Source organism: Haliaeetus albicilla, chromosome 20 (genome assembly GCF_947461875.1).
Source record: "Haliaeetus albicilla chromosome 20, bHalAlb1.1, whole genome shotgun sequence".
NCBI classification, from domain to species: Eukaryota; Metazoa; Chordata; class Aves; order Accipitriformes; family Accipitridae; genus Haliaeetus; species Haliaeetus albicilla.
In genome coordinates this window covers 9,851,443-9,872,577 of record NC_091502.1, presented here as the reverse complement: position 1 = coordinate 9,872,577, position 21,135 = coordinate 9,851,443, and the positions used below count along the sequence as shown (strand labels likewise).

Below are 21,135 nucleotides of genomic sequence, written 5' to 3'. Positions count from 1 at the left end.
GTTGAGCCCAGGCCCTGGGGTATCGCAAAAAGATGTATCAAACATACCTGGTTCTTTTTATAAAATTATTTCAGCTATTTTTACAAAAAGATAGGATGATTTGCCTTTATTATTCCTATTTGCAAGAGGTTTTTTTGAGGTTATTCTCTATTCTGTTTTATTTTTCAACATGTACTTTCATAGTGAGTTTATCCTTGTTTATTCCTGTTCAAAGATTGTTCTTAAGCTTAAATGTTTTTTTCTCCATTTCCCGTGTTTATCCCAGATATGTTTACAAGAAAGCTGTCGTATTCCCTTTGATGCTTCATTTAGCTCTTTTCATTTCCTCTCAAAAGATGGACTATTCATCCTAGTAAGTCTTCTCTGCACATGCTCCATCTGAATTCATCTTGACTTAGTCTGAGAACCTAGAGGTGCATACAGTGTACCATGCAAGTTCACACCACTGCCTTCTGTAGTCGCATTAATCCTTGTCGGCTTTTACTGGCAATAACTTGCCCAAGAGGTCTTAGGGTGTGCATTTGTCTCTTCCATGGCTGCTTGAGCAGTGGGGTTCACAGTCATCCTGTGATGGAAAGTGCCCTATTCCTTTTCTTGTTCTTTCTTCAGTTTGAGCTCTCACTTTAAATTCTAAATAGCCCTTGCACTTTGTGCTATTGACTTTCATCTCATTTTAACGTGTCTCGTTTTTGAGGCTATCTCATTCTTTTGAGTAACCTGTTGCTCGTTCTTTTGAGCTGGCGACAGCCTTGTGCCGTTGGGACATTTCATCACTAACTCCTCTGGCCAGAGCGGGGACCGTGGGACTGACTGGGGAGAATCACTAGTGCCTGGTAATTTGTCTTTCAGCACAGATCATTGTAATCAACATTTGTAACTCTTTTAATCTGTGACTTTGTTTTTTTACTTCAGCTAATACTTTTTAGTGTGGTACTATGTTAAATGTTCCACTGAAATGTAAATGAATTAGTCCTGTTATATTGGCTTTGTCTAAAGACTCAAGAAAACATTTTTATTGCAAACGTGCCTTTGGCATTCCTGTGCGATAATATATTTCTTATTCCAATTTCCATTCCATTTTTGTAATCCATCATTCCTCTAAAGCTTACTTTTCTGCTGTGCGTCCTCTTGAGGTCAGACTGAGGGCCTGTAATGGTCTAGAGTAGCCTGGGTCATATTTCCTTTCCCTTCACCATTTTTTGTAAGTATTGGTACTTCCAATTCTACATCACCTGTCACCTCCAGTAAGAAAGATTTATTAAAAAAATAAAAAATAATCCTTCTACCAGTTTCGTGATTTCATGTGGTAATATTTTCAGAAACCAATGATGGGGATTATCTATAATTTAATGCCTGAATTGGAAAAAAAATAGCATAATTAAAAAAATTATTTTGTATTTTTTTTGCTTCCAAGTGACTGGACAGTTTTCATGTCCTAGTTCCTGGAAGCTAAGTTGCCTTTGCCCGTATAGTATCTTAGTAAACTTACTGAGAACTGAGTTAACATTGAGGTCATGGCAAGTTTATGTTCAGTATCTACCTCACTCATACAGCTTAGCAGTCTCACTCTTTTGTTTGTTTTAATTTTAGGTTTGTTGCTGAGGAATTATTTATTGCTTCCTTCACAAAGTCTTGGCTTGTGACCATCTCTTTATACCTTCGTCTTCTCACAGTCAGTATGTGTTTTTGGCTGGTGGTAGGAGTTTCCCTTTTTCTTCTCTCTACTCCTGTTCTCCATTTTGAGGTGATAATTCTTCTATTTTGATCTGAACTAGAATTTCTACTCCTTTTCTCTATAGATAAAGGTCTAAATCCTGCCTGAATGTTTTACCATGAGGACCTCTGTGCTGAATTAATGCAATTTTTACACCTAATTGCCTTGTTTTTAAAGGGAAAGAAAGAAAGGATAATAAACTGAGCAGACTTCTTGAAATCTGCACATTTTTCCAATTGCCTAAAGTGGTAAAGATATTTCCACCTTTGCTGCTGCTTCAGAAGCAACAGAGGAAAATCTTAGTCTACTTCAGCATATCAGCTTCCTATACTTCGTTCGTTGTATCCTGGCAACTGAAAGTATTTTTAAATGAGTGTTTTGTTTTTTTCATCAGTCTATCATTTTTATCAGTCTAAAAATTGTAAAACTGAAAACTTCTGACAAACCACCACAGAACTCTAGAGGAGTGAGAAGGACTGAGAAAATGGTAATATTTATTTTAAATGAAACAACATCACCTTCATGAGTGCTTTCTTCTAGCAGCATCCCTTAACATGTAAGGCATTCAGGACTGAGTTGTATGAAAACTCTTGAAGGCATAAGCTCTGAGGAGAGGTGTTTGGGACCAGCTGACTGTGGCCATACAGTGCGTCCTTCACTTGTAAATTTGCTCTGAGCCCTTGACAGATTCTTAACTCTCTCTCATAATTAAGCACTGGGAGTTAGGCAGAGTTCAGATGATCTGATTATATATTGCTGAAACAATTGAAATCTTGTAATTGCTTCTGCTGCAGATAGAGATGTGTATGATTTTTAAATTATCTTTTAAAAAACAGGTTGAAAATACTGATTTGTTAAAAGCACAGTCCTGCAAAGAAAGGAGGTGTGGAGGCTTTCAGCTCAAAGGCAAAATGTTTCAAAAGACGTGGGAAGTCAGATTTAAACTGCAGACAATTTTGGAACCCTAGGACAAGTAATTGCTAGTGTGCTGAGATTTAGTACCTCTTTATATAGATGGCTATGCTTATGGTTATCAAACTCTTTCATACAACTTTAGGTGGGCATCCTTTTTGGCAGGGATTTTGCCCAGGGCATTTCCATAGTGGAATAAAAGCAAAACCCTAGAAGACTGATTCAGTCCCATCGGCTGTGCTGGTTCAAATGGATGTTGGACCCTCCAGTATTTATTCTCATCATGATTTACTGGATTTGGAGGGCAGCATTGCTCTATGTACTTTGTGTACTTGCGGTGGCAGTGGCACCAGGCACATGAGCATGTTTTTCCTATACAGGAATCCAGAGAGTAGATGCACTTTTCCTCATGTTTGTCAATGCTTGAGGTTCTCATTGTGTACCTTAAGATCTCAGAGTAAGTTCTGCTACTTTTCTTACCTGAGTTCTCAAATGTATTTTAGGTGTATTTCCATCTTGCAGCATGGTTGAGATGCTGGCTAGCTGTTACTGAAAGGGCTGCATGTCCCTGCTTTGCCAGCTCTTCTCCCTTCCATAAGCTTGCAGGAGTGCTCGTCTGACCCTGGGAGTGAAAATAGCAGAACATGATTTGCAGCTGTCTTAGTGTTAGCTTTCTGCCAGTTTTAAATCCTTGAAGCAGCTTTTCTCAGGGTTGGGAAGGGACCTGTGCTAGTGAAGGGCAGCAGTGAGAGTGTTTGAAGGAGTGGCACACAGGAACTACAAGACCACTTCTGGCACCAATTTTAGTCTGTACTGAATACATGGAGAAAGGAATCAAAATACTTAACATTTTTTAAAGGAGAAAAATAGTAGGCATTAATTTTTTTTTTATGGTTCTTAATACTGTGGCTTCTCTGTCAGCCTTTTAGCTGTGAAGAAGTTCTGTCTTACCAGATTATCCTTGATTGACACTTATTTGGTTGGAAGAAACCAACTACGTTCTTCTCAGGTCTCTTGCCAGCAACTCGCAACTCGCTCAGTTGACCCCTCTTTTTTTTCTCTTCTTCTGTGGTGTGTTTTCCTCATGTTTTCTGTGCTGCCACCTTCACCCCAGCTGGGTCTGCCATGCTGAGCTGGTGGTTTGGTGTATGGGATTGTGGGGGAGGCCCTGATGCAGTTCTGAGATAGCCTGTGCACTCCCCATTTGGGAGCTAAATTCAAATAAGCCTCATCTTGAAGATGAACCCTCACAGATTGCCGACTAGTATTGCCTCTTCTTTCTTTTTTAAGTGGCCCGAGTAGTGCCGTGCCTGGGTGGAGGCCAGATGAATGCTTTTACTTGTGTTGGCTCTTGTGCATCGAGAGAAATGCATTTAGAGGCCTCTAAAGGGGAAGGAGTATGTGCCATCTATGTCAATCTAAAGATGAAATAACTCTTTAAAAAATAATGATGGTTATCACTAATCCACTGCTGAAAAACTTAACACTGCTCAAGTGAACAAAAATCAATTTGGGGTATTTTTTAAAAAAATACACGGTCTTTGCTATTTGCAGTCATAGCCTGTGAAGGTTATCATTGTGGTGTGGTAATTAAATAGGTGTAGTTTTTGGTTTTAACACATGCAAAAGGAGGAAGAAAGCGAGCTGAGATAAATATATTTATCTTTGCAAAGTGACTTTTTTGTTACTTTCTGATGGCCGATCAGGAGAACGTAGTGAACAAAATGTTTTAAGAAGCTTCAGCCTTGGCTGCCACTGTGTTCTTGGAGCCACATGTGGTGGCTTTTGAGGGAGAAAGGGAATGTCACACTAGTCACGGATGGTATAATATATTCAACCTTAAAGAAAAACAGCATGAAAGCGTGGTCTTCACATCTCACCTTTTGACCTAAGATTCCTCTTCAGAGTACTTTTAAGCTGTAAGTTTAATGATGTTATGGCGTTTATTTAAGCCTTGGCTGCCTTAATGATTATGCAGAGAAGTCTTTTTTTTTTTTTTTTTAATTTTAGAATAACTGTGTCTTAACTACTAGAAAATACAGTTGCATTAAAAAAAAGGATCTTTATTCTTCAACTAAAAAAGCCCCACATTTTCAGTTCATTAAATGTCAGCTCAGTGTTTCCTTCTTGCTGTATTGTTCAGCGATAACATTTCTCTCAATATTTCAATTTAACTGTCTTGCACTAAGATATTAAGTGGGGCCTGGAAGAGAAGGAGCAATTCTGGTTCTTCTGGAGACTGAAAAATTACAAGTTCTAGAAAGTAGCATGTTCTCAGCACACTTGAATGCTTAAGGGTTCTTTTCATCCAAAACAAGGCAGCTGTCCCCTCCCCTTTCTACTTGTCTCCCCTCACCCCCATTTTGAGTGTGGGCCTTGTTTTATGTTGTGTATTAGTGGGGGATGAATAAGCAGGATCTTCTGCCTGCTGGAAAGTGAGAAAAGATCTCAACATTGTCATTGTTGGAGATCTGTAACAGAACAAAAGATGCAAAGCAGGTACAGGTTTTCCTAGCTCCTCAACTCCACATTAATGTATTATGGAGTTTGGGCTGGGGTTGGTTTGGTTGGTTGATGTTTTGGGTTGGTTGGTTTGGTTGGTTTTGGTTTTTTTTGGAAGTGACAGACAAAAGATGGGTACATTTGAAGTAGTTTGTAATTTGGTTCAATATCAAAGACATGTTCATGCTCTTATTTCTAATTTGCCATGTTTTGTTGGAAATAGCATCTTCATGATGACCTTTTCTTGCTCACAAAAATGGAAGCTCTGGAATAGGGAGGATGAATAGCAGTCAACAAAATAATGTTTTTTGCTTGTTAATTGATGTTGTATGAGGAACACTCGTTCATTTTACTAAGATGTAATACTCAGCAAGCAGCTTGTACTTCATTTGGCTGTAGAAGTGCTGGAGAATTTGGTGGTTACTGTGCATCTCTGTTGGATTTTACTGGAGGAAGATTGTGTTGTAATGATGCATTACTTCCTAATGACAGGGAGGGATGGAATGAAAACTTTATGTCTTGATCCGGCACTGTAGTTACTAGTGGTATTAATCGTTATTGTATACTTCTTGTATACTTTCAGTCTGAGGCAGTCTTTTGAGTTATTAGGATATCTTAGCTTGTACATGTTTCTTTAAGATATATTTTTCTATCAATCTTAACCCCAAGAATAAACGAAAGCTATGTTAATATGTTTGGGTTTGAATTACAGTCTTCTGGAATGTCTTTATCTTCATTTAGTCAGGCATACTCAATTATAACTGAATTTACTTTTTGCCTAGAAATATGTAAAGTAGTTCAGTGTTCTCTGTTACACCTTTCTTTTAAATAAACTGCATGAGAAATCATGGTTTTGTGTTGCTAAAGGCCTAATGCTTTAGAAAGGGATGTTGTTGCTGCTTATGCTCACAGGTAATGGAGATTTTCAGGCTAATGCAGTAGCTGTACTGAAAAGTTCTGTGGTCCAGTGCATTAAATAGAGACATCTTTCAGAGTGAGATATTATCTAATTACTATAACTCACAAAATTCATAAATAGTGGTTTAGTCCGTATTAGATCTTACAATGATAAACTTGGTTATAATTTTTTTGCCTTATTTCTTATATAATATTCTTAGACTTAAAGATTTGGAAAATGAGGTACAGTGATTTTGCAGATTAATGACAAAAACTTTATTGGCATATGCAGATACTAGAGTTGTGTGTACAATTATATAATTTATAGTACTCAAAACAAATGTTTGTTTTCTGGGCTGAGGGATCTTGGCTCTTCACTAAAGCATTCTTTAAAATGTTCCTGTTCTGTGGAGGAGTCAGAGAGATTAAAAAAAAAAAAAAAAGCAATCAGAGGGAGAGGGAAAGATAGGGAGGGAAAAAAGCATGAAAAATTGATTGTGCAGTGCTGCTTATTAATGAATCTTTATGGTATTGTGGGATTTTTATATCAGGGTAAAACATTAACATTGTTTTTTTTCAATATAGAAAATGAAAGCAATGAAAATTTTCTCAGGGATGGAAGGATACAGGTGCACCTTTTTTATTTTTTTTTATTTTTTTTAATTTATTTTCAGGATTGGTTTTAAATTTGTAGATGATAAATGCTTCTGTGAGGATACAGGAATTGTATTTCAGAAGACATTCCAGGAGTAGGGATGGTACCCAGGCATTTCTAAATTACCTGTAAATAAACAAGAAGAAATAGTTAAAGCAGAAGTAAACCTCTTAAAATGAATGGGGATAGGGGTGCGTGTGGAATAAAAAATCCTTTCTCTCATCTAAATTCATAGTTGGAAGTGCAGAGCTACTGATGGAACCCCCAATGTCCTGCAAGGATAGTTTGTGTTGAAAATGCTGGTGTCTCTGTGACACCTGTAGCTGTTTAGATGGTTATGATTTTAAAGTTGTAATTCACCGAGTAAATTCAGTAATTTCATGTAAATTTTGCTGTATCAACATTTTTTTTAGTCTTTCCTTTTTTTACTGACTTGCTAGGAAGAGAAACTTCATTCTCTATCTCCGTTTAGCCTTTGTCAAAACTCCTGATTTTAAGTCTTGATAGCACCTGCTGAAATGAACAGTTGTGTATCACATGGAATAAGCATTAATTCATAGAAAAAGTGTAATAATTCAGTAGAAAATTATTTTAGTTGTTTTCAGTGTTTTAGAAGTATTCTAGAGAAATGCTGCTATGTGGTGTCAGTTAGAAATAGGAGTAAGATTTATCATTGAAGAACGCATTTAATAAAGATTTCTGTTCTTAAGTTTGGTTCTTGTCTGTGGTTGGAGAGAAATGTTGGGCATGGAGCCATTTACTAGTGCCTCTTTCTCCTTTTTTCTGTCATCATAGTCTATATATGAGTAAAAATGATCTCCTAAATAAATGCCTTTTTTTAAATACAAGGGATTGTAGCAAATACCTGTCTAAACATAGAACCAAGCCCATCATGTAAATATATTGCAGAAAATTCCAGGTTTTCTATCAAGTTGTAAGTTGGCAAGTTTTTTAATCCTCACTCTTGCATTTTGTGTTAAATACTGAGATTTTAATCTTAAGTTTAGTTAATTTTAACTTTAATGGCTTAATTTAATTTGTTTTGTAGAAAATAATAGTGTGTTGTTTACTAAGACATACTCTTTAACAAAACTCTTGCACCCAAACACAAAACTCTAATGAAATTCAGATTCAGATGTAATCTTCTGTCCTAATGGTAATCAGAAACAAAGGCAAGCGTCATCTAAGCGTGTGGTTGCCATAGTACAGTTCTCCTTGCTATGGTTTCTTGTATCTGTTGCTGTTTCTTTGATCTGAAGAGCAATTTAACTGGGAATGATGTGTGGTGAACTGCTGGTCTTGTGGTCTTTGTCCATAATGTGGTTAGCAATATTGAATAGTGGTTATTAGAAGCTTTTCTTATTTCCTGTTGCTGTGATTTTGAAAGGATTTGTATCTATGCTATTCTGTATGCTAAGAGTGCTGTTTTTCTTTGGAATACCAACCTGGATTTATCCTTATCTTCACAACTGTTACTGTAAATGCCGTGTTCAGTTCTCTGTGTAGGTTGTTGTACCCTAAAGAAATGGTCTCTTTCAAAATCAACATTCTTTCAATAGGTTTAGAAAGTAAATAATGCATAGGTGTAGCAAGTAATTTAGCTGTCAAGAATTTCCCTGTTCAAACTGTAATATTGCATAAGGAATTACCAACAAATAATTTTGATTTTGTGCTTTTTCAGTATCTTGGTTGAAATCTTGCATGATACTAGTTACAAAACCCAAAATAACACAAACATCCACACCCTAAAGAAAAAAACACCCCAAAACAACAGGAACCCCATCAATCCACCCTTTTAATTTAAGCCATCACTTGAAAAATTCAAGATCATGTTGATCTTGATACTTGACTGGTGTGCTTTAAAAGTTCATAGAGGAGCAAATAGAACAACATGTAAGGAGTGCTGGTTTTGTCTTTTGAGTACCAACCTGCCTGTTTCCACATCTTCACAACTCTAATGGTAAAAGCTGTGCTCAGTGGCGTATATAGATGCTATGCAAGTTGGTTGGGTAGTGTCTGTGAATTTAGGCTTCCTAATTTTTAACACGTAATTGAAAAAGAAAAAACTTAGAATACTTCACCAAAGTAAAATTAGCTTCACTTGTATTGCATTAAAAAAACCCCAACACTTGTTAACAAAAGAAGCTTGTTTTCCTAGGAAAGGTTGGGGGAGTTGTGTTGTGGAAGTGGAGAGACGTTTGGAGGACTTTGCACTGCTGCTTCTCAGTGGCTTTGAGTTGTTCTGGTGTTCATGACAGCGCAAAGCGGCCTGTGGCTCGTGAGTGGTCAGCAGAAATCGAGAAGGACTGAAATAGCTGTCATTGCAGAGAAGCGGGCTGGAAATTAAAATAGAGACTACCTACCTACCACAGATCATGAAAGAAGGCAGCATCCATACATCTCCTTGTGGTCATGCTGCATCCTAGGATTTCTGCTTCTCTGGTCCTTCCCTCAATGGGAAGATAGATGGCTGGTTGAGTCAAATTGTGTTACGAAGAGGAAGCTTTTTGGTGTTAGTTTTGTAGGTGCTTGAAGTAAATATGGGCTGGACTTCAAAGCCTGTTTATTTTGTTTCTCTTGATGTTTTCCTTCTCATGTTTTGTAATTAATGTGTAAGGTGTGAATTGTGTATCTCACTGCTGCTTCTGTGGTTAGGTACTTGTCAGGAGGAGTCAAAATTTCTCTCTCCTCTAACCTTATGTCCGTTGTAGGTTATCAAAGCCTTGTAGTCTGTGTTCGGGAAGTTTATGGGGTTGAGAGGTAATGCTTTATGGTTAGGCTGCTTTGGACTAGTGGCTGGAGGATACTCAATCTTCTGAGAGTTTCGTAGTGCCTGCCAGATGAAAACCATGTCTGTATGCTCTCCACGGCATGAAGAGGAAGATGGCCCTTCTCTTTGTCTAAGGTTTGGTAGCTTCAATCTGGGAAGGCTGTGTCTTATGCTGTGGGGAATGACTTCTGAGTCTGAACTTGATAGCTTGACAGGGGGATTAATGTGCCTGGTGATAGCACAGATGGGATAATACTCGCTCCTGTTGTGGGCAGTGTCTTGAAGAAATACAAAAGAAGTGTGTGAAATTGAGTACCACATCGATTTTTGTTTCTCAGAGGTGGTTGCCATTGAATTCTGGGTAAAGTAATGTAATAATGTTGGGAGAGACTGAAAAATTGTCGTGGTTTAACCCCAGCCAGCAACTAAGCACCACGCAGCCGCTCACTCACTCCCCCCCCATCCAGCGGGATGGGGGAGAAAATCGGGAAAAAGAAATAAAACTCGTGGGTTGAGATAAGAACGGTTTAATAGAACAGAAAAGAAGAAACTAATAATGATAATGATAACACTAATAAAATGACAACAGTAGTAATAAAAGGATTGGAATGTACAAATGATGCGCAGGGCAATTGCTCACCACCCGCCGACTGACACCCAGCCAGTCCCCAAGTGGCGATACCCTGCCCCCCCTTCCCAGTTCCTATACTAGATGTGACGTCACATGGTATGGAATACCCCGTTGGCCAGTTTGGGTCAGGTGCCCTGGCTGTGTCCTGTGCCAACTTCTTGTGCCCCTCCAGCTTACTCACTGGCTGGGCATGAGAAGCTGAAAAATCCTTGACTGTAGTCTAAACACTACTGAGCAACAACTGAAAACATCAGTGTTATCAACATTCTTTGCATACTGAACTCAAACCATAGCACTGTACCAGCTACTAGGAAGACAGTTAACTCTATCCCAGCTGAAACCAGGACAAAAATATTTCCAGGTACAGTACCATTCTTCCTAGGAATGGTAAGGTATAAGCAGGGGGGAGAAAAAAAGCGCAGAAAACCCCTAGAAAAGCAGTAATGCTTGTTATAGCTGACGTGACTGGAAAATTGATTATAACTTTTTTTTTCTACTGATATTTTACCCTGCCACAATAATGCAGTCCTGTCTTTAGACAGCTTCTATAGTGAATATACTGTGCTTGCTTTCACAGGCTTGTTGAGTTGAAATTAAAAAGAAATGATAGTTAGAAACAAAGAAACTTTACATTTGATGATTTGTAACACTCCAAAGGTGAAAGCAAATGTGTTTATCTTGGTTGTGGTGAGAGACTGTAAGTGCTTTGATCCTGAGTTACTGAGGATTACATACTTAGTCTAAACTATTGACTGTAGAAATTGTATTAATAAGAAAAATTAATTCTGTATTAGAAGAGCAAAATTTACTGTCATTTGTGTTTCAGATGCCCTGTCTTTTCAGAAAGAAATTATAATTGAAAAATAGTAAATCTTATGTCTTAAACTTGTCAGTATCTTCATTTAGAAAACCTTTGTCATAGATTCAGCTAAGAATATCAGATCTTTTAAGCCAGAAAACAAAAGCCTGCTTGTTCTTGAGAAAAATAGAAGAGGATGTGAGTATTATCTGTATTGTTTCTGATTATGTATCAAAATGTTTGAATTTTCTGTGCTTCTAAGAGCTAGTTTTCATTCTAACTCATTAAATAATCCAGCAAGCCATCTGGCATGTGCATGTGCAAAAGGAAGAAGAAATCTAGGCTTTTGATTAGTAACAATAGAAAATCCCCCAACCCTGCAGCTGAGCCTACGTTTTATGAAATTTTTATAAACTTGAGTGACTCTCTAACTTCTAATGCTTAACTGCTATATACCATTTTAAAGAGGCTGATTATCTGATCTTGTTTGATCAGTGTTGCCACATCTTCATAGAAGAAAAGACTTGAGGGCCTATTTTCTTGGGCATAGTGCAAAATGTACATGTTGGTGAACAGCAGGTAGCCTCTCCTCATTGACAGGGAAGTGTACGTGCACTGGCTGGCGCTTTAACTTGTGTTACCAACTCGAGTTCAGCTGCAGAATCCTTTTGAAATATTTTTTGATATCTAATAGCAAACATGAAAACTTGTGCCTAGATTGTGCAGGCCCACTTTATTCGGATCGACAGCTTATTTGATGGTGTAATTTAGCTTTAGAAATGGATTTACTGAGAATAGATATTAGTTGAGCAGGTTTTGATACACAGTGTTTTCTGAGTGAGCCAGTTAGTGTGGGGAGCTGCTATGCCCTCTCAGCTCACTTCAAAATGCCCAGGCCCATGGCTTGTTCTGGTATTAGGGGCAAGGTCTGGTTGTCAGCAGAAACCTTCCATTCACTCATGCCTGCTGACGTGACAGTGCCTCTGCCTGCAAAGCCTCTAACCCCAGATTTCAGCTGTTTACTGAGCAGTTAGAGAGGAGTCATTGCTCCTGCCACAGTTGTATTCTTCACAGCACTTGAGGTTAACTGGAGGAGATCTTTTGGCAGCCTCCAGCAGCTGGTGGCGTCTGGTAAACTCATTGTGAAGAAAAGAGATGAAGCCATGGAGAATGTGGGTTAAATGCCAACCTGCTGCTGGTAAATTGTCAAGTATCTTCTAGTACAAAAGATGAAAATGGGAAATGAGTAAGCAGAATGGCTTGAAAACGCAGGGAACCAAAGGTTGGCACTGAAGATTAGGAAAGCCTGAGGTCTGCTATCCATTGGTGTTATGCTTCTCACAATGGATGAATCAGACCCCTGCTTGATGGGAAATTGATGTTTCAACGTAGCTGTTCAAATGTGGGGTCAAAGCAAAGACAGGTGGTGGCATCAGAAATTTGGGTGAGGGCATTAGGTGCTTGGGTGAAGGGTCAAGGGGGTAGCGTGGGTGGGGTAGGAGGCCATGAGCTGAGATAGATGTAAACAACCCATCCTGCATCAAGACTGCAGCCAGTTGGAGGAACTCCTGGCTTCGATATGTTCAAGATAGAGCGGCAGCCACTGTGGGGAGAAGCTCTTGAGATGTGGGGAGTAGATGCTCTGAAAGATGCTACTGGAGATATATGGAGGGAGAGACTTAGGTGACAGAAGAGAGAGACTTTAGGATTTGTTGTGGTTTAACCCCAGCTGGCAACTGAGCACCACACAGCCGCTCGCTCACTTCCCCCCAGTGGGATGGGGGAGAGAATTGGAAGAGTAAACATGAGAAAACTCGTGGGTTGAGATAAAGATGGTTTAATAGGTAAAGCAAAAGCTGCACACACAAGCATAGCACAACAAGGAATTCATTCACCACTTCCCATGGGCAGGCAGGTGTTCAGCCATGTCCAGGAAAGCAGGGCTCCATCACACGTAATGGTTACTTGAGAAGACAAACGCCATCACTCCAAAGGTCCCCCCTTCCTTCTTCTTCCCCCACCTTTATATGCTGAGCGTGGCATCATATGGTCTGGAATATCCCTTGGGTCAGTTGGGGTCAGCTGTCCCAGGTGTGTCCCCTCCCAGCTCCTTGTGCCCCCCCAGCCTGCTCGCTGGTGGGATGGGGTGAGAAAGCAGCAAAGCCCTTGGCTCTGTGTAAGCACTGCTCAGCAGGAACGAAAACATCCCTCTGTTATCAACACTGTTTTCAGCACAAATCTGAAATACAGCCCCATACTAGGTACTGTGAAGAAAATTAACTCTATCCTAGCCAAAACCAGCACAGAACTATGTAGGGACTCCAGAACAATGTGAGAGAGGTCCCCCGGAGAGGAACAAGCAGCATTTATGGGACCCCATGGGTAGCCCCAGGAGTATATACGCCCCATGGCTGACCAGCCTGACTCTTCTCCTGTACCACGTAGCCTCCCCCTTGGGACAGGGAGGCCATGTCAGGAACCACTGTTCTACCCAGCTTCCCTCCTGGGCTGCACGACTTCTCCTGCTGAACAGCGAAGTTATGTAATTTGTAAAATTGTGCCTACATCTGTGATGAAAATGTTTTGGTATCTGAGTCCATTTGATCTTAGACAGTCAGGAGACGGTGTCTGAAGCTGAGGGAGCCTTGATAGCCATTGTCTTTGAAGTATGTTCAGTTTAATAAAGCAATGAAAGCATCCTAATTAAAAACACAGTTTAATCATCTCTGGGGTGTGTAGAGTTTTATACTAATGCTCTTTCCTGTATGTTTTTTAAAAACCTGATCTCTTGCCTTTCCTTAATACTGCATATTATAAATCTGCCCAATTCACACAGTGTTCTTATACTGTGCTTTTTAGGTGTATAGTAAGGGAAGTTAGCTTCCTATTTGTTTCCTCCTCCTCTTTGTTTGGAAATTTTGTCCTATCCCATTTTTTTCCATGCTACTTTGCAACATGAAAATACTTTTACTTCTCAAAGTCACACATAGGAGAGAGGGGGAACAAGGTACAACTAAAAATGTTGCCTACCTATGCATGCAAAGACATTGGATATTTGTCCTCTTTAGCCAGGAAAACCTTTTTTAAACCAAGAAATGTAAGCAGCTGAGATTCACATTTAAATATAATTTTACAAAATATTGATGTACCAATTTGAAACTTTCAGTCACCTTTTTTTTACATTAGCATGTTATGCTGGTACCAATAATACTGGCAGTGCAGAAATCAAAGTTTATTAAAAAAAAAAGAAAAAAGAAACAAAACCAAAAGTAGCTGGTGAAAGAAAATGTTGTGGTGTTGAGAAATATCATCCTACCACCTTGAAGTACATCTCTTTTAAAATTCTTCCTCTGGTCAATTCCTGTTGTTCTCCTAAGTAGTCCATATTTCAAGGTAATGGTTTTATGCTTATGCAGACTCTCAAACAATTTGTGTTTGTAGGATAAGCAACAGGTGTGAGGGAATAGCGCAACTTTCTGAGCTGTTAAAAGTTTGCCTAAGTAGTAGTAGCTGCGCAGTGCAACAAAATTGTATGACAATACTGAGGACATAAGTGCTGCTACAGTTAGTATTTTCTATAATAGATATGGTCATTACTTGATAACACAGTGCAGGAGCTGTCACAAACCATTTTTCCTGTTAGGAAGACTGTAATTTTTCTCTTTTATATTTCATATTTCAGTGCATTAGTGTGCTGGCCATAATGACGGTGACTTTCTGAGTTAATTTTTATTGCTTCCCTTTATAGTGGATTTGGTATAGAACATGAAACTGACTAAAATGACCAAAATAAAAAAGAAAAGTGAGGAAAAAAAGTTCATTTTCTCCTTTTTCTCTCTGGTTGCTTTGACCACTTTCTGTTATTTATCAGAAGTTTAGACAGTTTAGTGACTGTTTTTCAGGCACTTTATCCTGAGTAGTGGAGCTTTGCAGTCTTTACAGGATGGATGAGTTGTGGGTCTTCTATGGAGTCTCCATGTATTCCTCCAGAATATCTTTTGCTATAAAATAATTTCTGCAATGGCAGTTACTGCTTAAAATGTCCTCTATGTGTATTGTGACCCGTTAGATGCCTGAACACACATGGCCTTTGTTCTTGAAAGGGGAGCTCTCAGAAGAAGAGCTGGAGGTTTGGAATCTCCATGTTCTTTGGTTCCATGAAGCTCCCACCAGATGGGTGGCTCTGTGAAACCTATGCAAGCCAAATGTGGATGTGACAATTTATTTTCCACTGCATTTTATAGAAGTAATTAAAATGATCCTCCCAGAGTTGCAAACCATCTCCATAATGCGAAAATACTCTGAATAAATCCTCAATCTCTGTCAAAAATAGAAGCGGCCTCTTCGCCTCTTCTTTCCAACAGCAAGATTGCACACACAAAAAATCAATGTAACTTCAGTATCAGTGTGTTTTATACAGCGATACTGTTTTGCTGATAAATATTTTTTTTTTCTGGTCAGTCTTGCTTTCTCAGTGGTAGCCAGGAAAGAACAACCTCAACCTGTTGGAAAGGGTGTTAATGTCTGAATTTTACAGTCTCTGCTGACTCATTTATTAGTTTCCCTGGTGTCTTCACCACTTTGTTTCACTAGAACTTTTTTCCTATGATGCTAATAACTTCTGTGATTCTAAATGTTATTTAGTGCTGAGTTTGGTAAACATTTCCTAGCACTGATGTTCTCCACCCTGATGGGACTGCAAGGGACAAGAGTGATGAAATAGGAAGGTTCTTGCATGGCCATTTGCACCCTTCATTGACACAGAAATAACTCAAACTGGTGTCTTGCGGTGCCTGGGGACAACATGATGACAAGTGAGATCAAAGTGGTATCTGATCAGTTGTAGCTAATGGCTTTAGTCAGTTATACTGGATTTCGTGTCTGATGAGGCTTGCTAACAGCATAAGCTGGTGAATCTAGTGTCCTTGTCTCAAAAAGGTTAGTGAGATTTAAATGAGTCAGGTGTCCTGTTGCTGACAGGATTAACTGTTATCAGAGTACATGAGTTCCTTGTGATACAGCCTGCTTAAAACACTTTTATGAGAAGGTCTGCTAGCAAATTTTTACTGGAAATTACTCTTACTCATGTTTTAGAATTATATTTTAATACATCTAATTGCTTTTAAGAAAGTTTGAAGCAGCTACTCTGTGACTAGAAAAAACAACATAAGAAATCTCAATTTTCTTTTATACAGAATGCATCAAAATCAAAGATGAAGAAAAAAACAACTAAAACCCAAGAAGCAAAAAAAATCTTGAAGAAGAAATTTAAAGTCAACACAAAAATAGTCTTTACTGAAGATGGAGAGGTAATATCAATCCAAAATAACTGTATTTTGGTGGGAACTGAGTTTGTAGTTTCTATAAAGACAAAAATACTTTGTATCTGTATAAAAAGATACACTTTTCAAAAGTGTGTGGTTTTTGTAATTTAAGTTTTGCAAAACTGTTCAGCTTCCATTTAGAATTCAATTCCACTGGGAAAGAGGAATGCTTAGCACTGACCTCTTTTCACCTTTGTATGTATAAGATACTTGTATGAGAGTTGTTAGTGGATGTACAGAACTGTACCTCTTTTCTGCCTATTATCTTCAGTTTCAAGTGGAATCAAGAGTCTATTTTTTCCTTACAGAAATGTAAAAGAATTTTCCTGTAGGTATTTGCCAAAGCTCCCACAAGTCTTGAGTTAATGTACTGGAATGGAAAGTAGTCCCTGTTTTTTTTTCCATCATTCACTACTTCTAGTTTAACTGTTTTGTTAGGAAAGCTAAGGAAGTACCAAATTTTCACCTACTGGTGCTGATGTAGCAGTGCATTGAAATTTGCCAGTAATTTAATTGGATCCTTTAATAGCCCTTGGAAAAATATATTGATTTTATAATTACTGTGGGTGCTAGTCACTCTAGGGTTTCATTGTGGCAATAACCTCACTAGCAAGTCTGCATGCTCCATAAACTTTTCTAACATTTGAGTTCACAGTTTCAGATGCTGTACATTGTTTTTCCATTTCCAGCATTAAGAAAAAAGTAGCTTTTTTTTTCTTCTCCTCTCTAGATTAATTTCAGTAGGGCATAAAATGAAAGACAGGTCACCTTTGCAAGGATATAATTTGCTTTTGTGACCAAACAAAATAAAACATTTTATATTGCAGGTGAAGGGAGTATAGCCATATAATTACTGATAAAATTTATAAGGTTTTAGAGGTTGCCCCATTGGCTGGAAATGATATCTTAAGATGTTTTTGGATATTCAAAAGCTGTTGTCTCATCTTAAAATACATATGCACATGTTTTATGTATCTATGCAATGAAGCAAAAAGGAGTGAGGATGGAGAAAAAAAATAGCACAAGGATTATAGTTAGAAAAGGAGCACAATAGAGAAGGGGTGACTTATTTAAGGAAATGTAAAGTTTGCATCTATGGATGTTGTTCCTGCTTTTTTTTTTGAGCTGTGTAAAACTGTGCTTTGAAGTTTTACTGTTCTACTCCCCGTGCTTCTCTTTGATAAAATAAAACTCCTTTAAGAAATGTATCTTTCTAGAAAATACAAGTACCCAAGCTCCATTTTATGAAAGGAAGTGGAAATGGTAGGTTTGGTTTATCTAGGTGAATAACAACCTGTGTGCATTACGGAGTCCTAAACGTGTTTGGTTTTGCATTTGTACCTGAAAGACACTCTTATGTTTCTGCCATATAGTTTCTTTTCAAGAGTTACTACTCTACCAATCCATAAGCAAGAATGATTTTGCAAAGACTACCCCTAGATGATGTCTGCTCATACCATGAAGTATAAGCTATTAGCTCATAACAATAGTGGGGATATGTTTTGGTGAATATGGAGTCTTTGTCTTTGCTTTAGAATTTCAGATATTTAAGGGGAGCTGGATGTGTTTAGCATGTCATCCATAAGTCAAACTGGAATCATCAAAGATTTCCAATCCAGTTTTCATACAATAACCAATAAAACCCTCCACATGTGTTCTCCTTGCTTCTCCCAAAACATGAACCTGCAGTCATGGTTTTTTGTGTACTATATGATGAAGGCTTACATCGTTTTTCTCACAGTTAATATGTTGGAATATTGATTGTTTACATGAAAACATACTGTTTAGATTTACTAGTGTTGTGTTCTGTTGCCTATATTTTGGAGAGTCATTTCTTGAAAGCAAATATAATTTTTCTCCCAAAATGACTAGCAGGATTATAAATTATTTGTTTCATTAAGCAAAGAGAGAAAAACAAGTGAATCCATTAAACAGTAACATGGTGTAATGAAGACATTATTTTCAAGTACGCATTTTTGACTGAATGTGATGTTAAATAAGATATCTGAGTTTGTATTGTGCAAAAGTTTTGTTTGTTTATTTCCTTTGCAAATGGCCTTTTTATTTAGTCTAGAAAACTAATGTATTGGAATATTTAGAGCATCAAAACTTTGATGTGGAAAAAATGGTTCTAACCATTACTTTTCTTGTTGACTTGTGTAATTCAGTTAGTGCAGCAGTGGCCACCTGTGCAAAAATCCAGTTTGATGAAAGCAGATGAGGAAGATGATGCCAGTGGTATCAACTTAGATAAAGCGAAAGAGATACTGAGGGAAGAAGACAAATTTGACAAAGAAGAATACAGGAAGAAAGTAAAGGAAAAACATAGGGTAAGTTGATTTCTACCTCAATTACTGAAGTGTGGAAATAGATACTGTGATACAGATTGTTCAGTGAGGAAAAATACTTAAATATATTGTGAAATAAGTATAGTACAAGTTCATTTAAATTAATCGGCTTTTTCAGGACTACGTTGCACACAGGAAGACTATCCTGATGTAAGTAGCTGGATAACACAAAGCCTTATGCAATATCAGATGTGGGTAACAGTGGAGCTTTATTTACAACTTTAAAATCTTGTAAGAGTTCAGTGGGAGCATCATTTTTTTTAAGCAGCGTTCAGTGGAAGGGTTTGTTTCACAAAAAGAAAGTGTTTGGCATACGTGCTCTAACAAACGCTGAAGATGTTTGGGGGGAGGGGAAGTGAAAGAGCGTCTCTGAAATGTCTTCAGACTACCACTTGCTCAACGTTCAGTATAACATTTCAGGTAGGCAAAAGCGCTAACTTGCATTGGTGTTATTAGGGCTATTAGAATTCGTTTCATGAATTATTCAAATAGTGTCATATAATTTTGGCTGTAATTTGAACACTTCAGTATCTGCAGTTTGGCTTCTCTCTGGCATTTAAAAACCTGTAAATTGCAGACCATAAGTTTGCAAACTGCTTCCTTATTATTTGTCATGGACGAAAGCAGAGTTTTCTGACCTTGTCACATACCAGTCATATGGAACACAGCTGGATGTCTTTGAGTTCAGGGATCATTCTCTTAGTCATTGTGAGAAGGGTTTGGATTTCTCTGGATAATGGATAAATGTGAGATCCCAAGACTACGTGTTATTAAAGGCCTGCTTTATACTCAAAGCTTCTAATTTCCAAATCATTAAAAAATGTTTTATTGCCCTGCTCGGCAAATGCTGACTTTATCCAGTTTGACTTTATCCACTGATTGCTAGTGATTAGTGCTAGATGTTCTAGTGTCTGTTAAGGTTTGTATTTGAACAAGATAATTTGGAGGGGATTTGTGAAAATTTCAAGTTATGTTTGGGCACTGAAGTATTCCAGCATACTTCACACATTTAATTTGCAAGTCTACTCCTATAGTCCTGTTACAGTCGTTTGACATCTACAAAAAAATGTCACCTCTTCTTTCGCATCATGTTGCATTTGAAAGTAGCTGCAAAGAAGTAATGTTTTCTGTGCTATAGGTGAAATAGTGAATTTTACAAAAAGCAATGCTATCAGATTTCAAGGATGCAGCTTAATAAACAAGGAAGGAGAGATTGATTTATGACTTTCCAATCAGTCTGCTATTCACTAGCAAATTCATATACTTTCAGTGACATTGTTGTGTATTTGACATCAGACTTCAGTGATTAAATACTTCATCAGCTGGTCTGTTAACACAGCTTCATGTTGTAATACTGAGGAGAACAAATGACATTGATCAGATATTTACCTGCATTAAAAAAATATTTCAAATGTGGAGATACTATGAAAAGAGAATGCCTCTTTTCAGAAGTGAGGCAGTCATAATGAACAGAACTGGCCACATCATCAGTATATCATGGGGTTTTTTTGTTATTATGGAAAATATCAAGTTCCTTGTGACCTAGCTTACTGCATGAGTGTGTTTCACTTTACACCTAATTATTATCCTTTATGAAATGAAATAAAAGAAATTAATGCTAGTATGTCAAAAAGAAGGAAATATATTAAAAAAAAAAAGACTTCTGATAGAGGTACTGTGAAATGCGTGTCTAGTTTTTAGGGCTGCCTTACTACATTCAGTCATTGCATGCACGTTCAGATTTTTTGTGTTAAGAATTTGAGGTGAAAAATACTTCATGTGGTAAATTCTCTGTACATGATGAAGTATTCAGTTTCCTGTTTGTCATTTAATTTTTGAAATGGTCTTACAAACAGTTTAGTGTCCTAATAGCCAAATTTAAAGGAGATGAAACTTAAAAGGAAAGAAGGGGCAGGAAGGTGATAGGTGTGAGTTCAGGATTTACTTTGGTAGAACCTCATTTGCCTCCGCCTCATCTCACTAAACCTGTGGTTAAAGATGATCCTTCACCCTCACTTCAGAAGGCATTCAAGTTTGAGATACCAATACATTTTACATATTAATTAATACAGGCTATATAAGGTAAGGCTGCCATACAGATTGAATGTATTTCTGTTACTCTACCTTATTATTAAGTCATCCTTTATGTCTGGGATTCTTGACAGACAGCTGTTGCTGCTTAGGAAATAGCTGTAATAGTAACAGTTCGGAAAATATGTCAAGTCCTGCTCTTGTGTCTCATCCAAGCAGAGACGAGCGCTACCTCCTTTTTCTTGGGTCATGTTTAGCTGGTGTAGTGATCAGAAGATCCACTCCTCCAGTGACCCATGAAGAAGCTACATTGTTACTATGTGGGGCAGATATTATTCAACTTTTTCTTAACAGAAAATGTGTAATTACTTAAATTCACAGTATAGAGAGAAGTTCTGTGGCATAATGTAGACGTCATAGATAAGTGTCGTATATAAACATTATTTTAGCCATTTCAGCTATCAGTTTCTCACTAATATTTTTGGGGAATTTATGGCATTGTTGGTGGGGCAAGTCATCAGTCCTTCATTAATGAAAGAATGCTAGGGCAAA

General features: G+C 37.9%; 1 protein-coding gene across 1 annotated transcript in view; it reads left to right on the top strand.

Annotated features, from left to right (window-relative positions):
* Window positions 1-21,135, top strand: part of DDX10 (DEAD-box helicase 10) — a 200,746-nt gene that overhangs the window by 97,527 nt on the left and 82,084 nt on the right. Inside the window, exons 14-15 of the mRNA XM_069808236.1 lie at window positions 16,076-16,189; window positions 18,373-18,534. Of these exons, the coding sequence (XP_069664337.1) occupies window positions 16,076-16,189; window positions 18,373-18,534 (276 nt within the window). The remainder of the gene's footprint in view (window positions 1-16,075; window positions 16,190-18,372; window positions 18,535-21,135) is intronic.